The sequence below is a fragment of the Teleopsis dalmanni genome, chromosome 1, assembly GCF_002237135.1.
Source record: "Teleopsis dalmanni isolate 2A chromosome 1, ASM223713v2, whole genome shotgun sequence".
NCBI lineage: Eukaryota > Metazoa > Arthropoda > Insecta > Diptera > Diopsidae > Teleopsis > Teleopsis dalmanni.
In genome coordinates this window covers 33,899,954-33,904,773 of record NC_051846.1, presented here as the reverse complement: position 1 = coordinate 33,904,773, position 4,820 = coordinate 33,899,954, and the positions used below count along the sequence as shown (strand labels likewise).

Genomic DNA, 4,820 nt, shown 5'->3' with positions numbered 1-4,820 from the left:
TCTTTTGCGCTTATATTCCTCGTTTTGTTTTTCATCGTTTTCGTTAGATTGTAACCATGTCTCTATTTTTTGTCGCCATTCCCGCGATATTCTATTAAATTTTAAATTATATATAAAATATAATTTCTGTGCTAACATATATTAGAGATATATATACCTTGGTTTAACATCCTCATTGGTACTTTGATTACCAGATGTCGGTGTTAAGCCACCCGCTGAATTCGTTGAAGGGGATTGTTTATCTTGCATCAAATTTGGTGCCGGTGAGTTAGCACGTTCTCTGTCTGCTCCGAAATCAATATTTAATAATTCAGGGCGTTTACGACTGGAACTGCCGGAACGTGCTCGCCGAGCCCAAGAGCGATCTATAAATTAAAAAATAAAAGTACATCAAATATTAAAATTTGTGGATAAAACAATTCTTGAGACACACAAAAACTAATTCCTATGTGAAATCTAAAACTCTACACCAAAAACTTAAAAAAATATAAAAATAAAATCTTACATGACGTCAAGTTAAGAGTTTTGAAATCTTTGAATCTTATTTAGTTTCTGGCTTAAACCATATTCACCTAAATATTGTAATAATAATATCAGATATTTTTAATTTTAATTTATGGTGTAGACGCATATATATAAAAAAATCTATACTAAATGTATAAATTAAATATTACTCACCTAAGCTACCATAAGCTTTACGTTCTCTACTACTATGTTCATGACCAGACGATGATCTTAAGAATTCCATTAGGTCATCTTCTTCAGCTAAAACACGACTGCGACGTCTGCGCAAACTGCCGTTAGGCGTTATGTCTGGAGACATACCTTCATTTGTTTCATTACGTAAGAAACTATTATCTGCTCCACTATTAAAAGAGCCCATACGACGTCGTGATAGTGCTGGACTAGCTCTTGGATCAAATGCTGGATCTAAAAATAATTGATTCTCTGAATCAGAAACGGGGGTACCACACTGGTTGACTATTACGAATGATAAAAAAAATTTTTTAATGTTAATTATTATGTCAACAGTAAGGAAAATATAATAATTACATTGTCTATTTCTTCTAGCAAGCTGTTCTTCTCGTTGTTTTCTCCTTAATATTGCTTGCTCTTCCAATTGTTGTCGCCTTTCGTTATCCTTTACTGCTTGTTTGAATTTTTCACAGAATGACTGGAATATTCTGAAACATTCCTCAAGTCTGAATGTGGAAGGATCTTCACAGAAAAAATTGGCTAGTTTAATACGCATTCGTTCCACTTCCTTCATACCATTTTGTAGTACTTCGACTTCTCGTTCAGCACCCTTTGAAAATGTATAATGATAAACTATAGAAACTATTTAAATTTAAAAATATTAGATAATAAAAACTATGAAGGTAATTTCCATCTTTTTCGCAAAACTATGTTGATGTATTTTCTATTGTGTCTTTTTTTAAGCTACATAAATTTTTTTCTGATATATATACCTACAGGAAATATATGCCACTGTATACATATATAATTAAAAACCAACAAAATCGATTTTCAAACAATACTCGCAACTAATTATGTTAATATAGAATTACCTATATTATATTATCCAGTTAACTGGGACTTATGATGCTCTTGTTGAGAATTCTCTTATATCTAATATTAGCTAAAATTTCACATAAAGGTCAGATAAATGAGATAATCTGATAGATGGACTTTATTTACAGTTTGTAAATAATTCACATTTTTATTTATATTTTGGTATCTTTTACATACAGTTTCGTAGGCACATATTAAGTTATTAAGTACGACTGTAGCTAGTTTAAGTCTTTATACTATATTACGTTTGCGCTCCTTAAAATCTATTGATGAAGTTCTGCTAACGATAAAAATTATATATATAGAGAGAGTCAATATATATCACAATAATAAAATAGAGAATTAAATTGCTTCAGTTTTATCAGTATGCTATTCGTATACATATAAATATATATATATGTTTTATGCACTCCACTAAATTCACTGATCTAGATATTTAAGTCCAACTATGATCAAAAATCAGAATCCATATATTGTATATTTACAATAATAGAATAAATAATTAAGTATCATCAGAGTCTATCGTTATCCCATCCATATGAAGCAATTAAAATTGACATCTTAGACAATATGATTATATAGTAGTTGCGAAGCATATCAGGAGGTGGTAAGGCATTGTAAGTTGTAAGTTGAAAGATATATGCAGCTTGTTTTGCACTCTGATAATTGGCGTATCGTACTGGTTATCGTATTGTTTTATAAAGAAGGACGGCGCATTTTAATTGTCAGTAATTTAAAGATATTAATAATAGTTTCTATTAGATTTAATGGTTGGGTTTTACAAACCTGTAGAAACTCGTGCATCTGTGCCTTTATGTCTTCATCAGTTGCGGTTTGTTCAATTTGTTTTTTGATTTTACGTATGCGCGTGTCTAAAGCATTGATTTCATTATTAATTTGCTCCGATGTGGTTCTATATAGTAAAAGAGAGGTGCATAAAAAAAATGGTTTAACTTTGAGTTATTTGAAAAAATACTTGGTGGCATTTTCTAATGTATTCAGTTGTGTTGTAAACTTTAACAATTCTGGATTTCGCTTTTCAGCCTGTAAGGCTACAAAATGTATGAGATTCATTCCAGGCTTGTTAGCTCTTATATCAGTCAATTTTTGCAATGAAGCAAGTTTAACACCAACAGCGTTGCCAGCGTAACCACCTGAGTTGAGAAAATTTCCAGCTACAACAACCATATAAAGCAGATCCTGTAGCATTTTGTTGTTAATAAGATCTATAATAAAGAACCAAATGTATTTGAGGAATAATTCCAAGAGAATTTTATAGAACTTACCATCACCAGCGTAGATCATAGCATTAATACATGGATCCAAATAACTGACGTTGGCAGCAAATTCTTCTTTAAGCAACATACTTTCTATGCGTAATTTGTAACTAAAAAGATTATTTACTTAGTAATCACATTTCTTTAATTATGATATTGTATTATGTGTTTACATACTTTGGTACTTCCACTAATTGTAATAAAAATTTCTCAGCATTACCCAGTCGATTTTTATCTCCATTAAAAGACTTCAACATATCGAGTTCGTCAACTTCTGGTAAAATTTTTAATAAGCCGCGCAATTTTTCAGCACCAATATCATCGTGTTCTCCATCACGTATTAGTTGTATAATATCTTCATTGGAACTAATATAAGGAAATAATAAGTAATCAAAGTAAACTTAAAAACATATATTACTTACGTTCTAAACTGTTTCAAAAAGATGTTTACATTAAGGCTTCTCTTTCCGTCGAGCAATGTTATTTCTGTGTTTTCTTTTTTCGATTTTCGATCCAGCGTATCACAACCGTTACCATCACGACCCAACTTAGGTGAACCTTGTGCACTTGTTGATTGCAAGCAGAAGAGACCTTCCATTTCGTTCCAATCAATATCGGTCATAGGTCTATCTTGATGATTAGTAGCAACTATTGTCCAAATATTTTCTTTTCCAATAACTTTACTAGGCGGAATTTTACCCCAATTAATAGTTTTCATTTTAGCTTTGGGTGCAGGAGTATCTTGTTGCGGTAGCAAAACTGTTGTCTGATCAATATAGCCGGGTTCGGGTGTTGTTGGTCGTACTGCTTGTAAAGTTGTGTTGAATAGCGAATTTGATGTTGGAGGGGGTGGTGCCGGTGGTGCATTACCGTTTAATAACGGTGGTGGGGGAGGTGGTGGTACACCGGCAGTTAATTGTGCAGAAGTCGCGGATGGTGCCAATGGTAGTGGTGGTGGTGGTGGCACTATAGTGTTGTTGGTTAAGGGTTGTGGTGGCGGAACGGGTATATTCATTTGTGGACTGCTTAGATGTTGTGATGAACATGTCGATGTTGTCAAAACGCTGTTAGGTGAGTTCGGTAATGTTGATGCCTTGCGACTTGGACTTGTTGCATCGTTGCGGCAGTGCGGACATGTAAATTTCTGTACACTGGGTGTACGTAGTAAACGTACTGAGTCTTCATGGTTTTCAAGTAAAGTAGCACGATGAACCAATTTCTCTGCAGTGTCCCAAATAACATCACTGACCGGCTCCTTGGGATCAATGCGCAGCAGATGCTGTAAAATACTTAAGAACGGCACTTCCTGTGGTGTGTCGGCCACCTTCAATCAAAAATTTGAAATCAAATTAAAAACTTATAAGGAAATGTTTTTACTTAAAAATTGCAAGGAGAACTAGTCACTGCACTGAGTTTCAAAAAATTATGTGTGCTTGTTTTGGAACCTCATAAATTATATGCGACAACATGCAATCTATTTTGCTACATAACGTAATATTTTATATTTGTATTTGATTTGTTTTCATGTTGCGCTACAGTCGACCTTGATAAATTAAACATTTTTATAGCAATAACAAATACCGTTGATACTTATATAATATGTACATGCACACATATATTAGGTGTTATTATTCATACTTGTATAGAACAATATTTTGAATACTGCCAGTGTACAGTAAAAACTCTTTAAAACAAATTAACATTAACTCAGCATTAACTGATAAATAACACATCAAAAAATTAAAATTTTGGTTTTTGCACCACGGTAATGTAGTATCTCACTCTACATTTGTTCTTTCAAACTATATAGCTAAATGGTTTCGTTTCACAAACATCGTATTTAGTATCGAAAGATTTCTGGCTATTCCTTAAACACAAGAAATCGCAAAGTGGACACTACTTCGACTTGATTGAGAAGATTAAAACCGATTCATTGCGCGATAGAAAAACAATTACGAAAGTTGTCTTTAA

General features: G+C 32.8%; 1 protein-coding gene across 1 annotated transcript in view; it reads right to left on the bottom strand.

Moving 5' to 3' along the window:
- Positions 1 to 3: 3 nt before the first annotated feature.
- LOC119679353 (inverted formin-2-like) overlaps positions 4 to 4,820 on the bottom strand; it is a gene marked incomplete at its 3' end in the record, with an annotated part of 5,981 nt that continues 1,164 nt past the window's right edge. Inside the window, exons 4-12 of the mRNA XM_038091662.1 lie at positions 3,272 to 4,173; positions 3,027 to 3,215; positions 2,859 to 2,959; positions 2,549 to 2,798; positions 2,359 to 2,485; positions 1,054 to 1,306; positions 679 to 981; positions 158 to 365; positions 4 to 91 (exon numbers count right to left, since the gene is read on the bottom strand). Coding sequence (XP_037947590.1) covers positions 4 to 91; positions 158 to 365; positions 679 to 981; positions 1,054 to 1,306; positions 2,359 to 2,485; positions 2,549 to 2,798; positions 2,859 to 2,959; positions 3,027 to 3,215; positions 3,272 to 4,173 — 2,421 coding nt within the window. The remainder of the gene's footprint in view (positions 92 to 157; positions 366 to 678; positions 982 to 1,053; positions 1,307 to 2,358; positions 2,486 to 2,548; positions 2,799 to 2,858; positions 2,960 to 3,026; positions 3,216 to 3,271; positions 4,174 to 4,820) is intronic.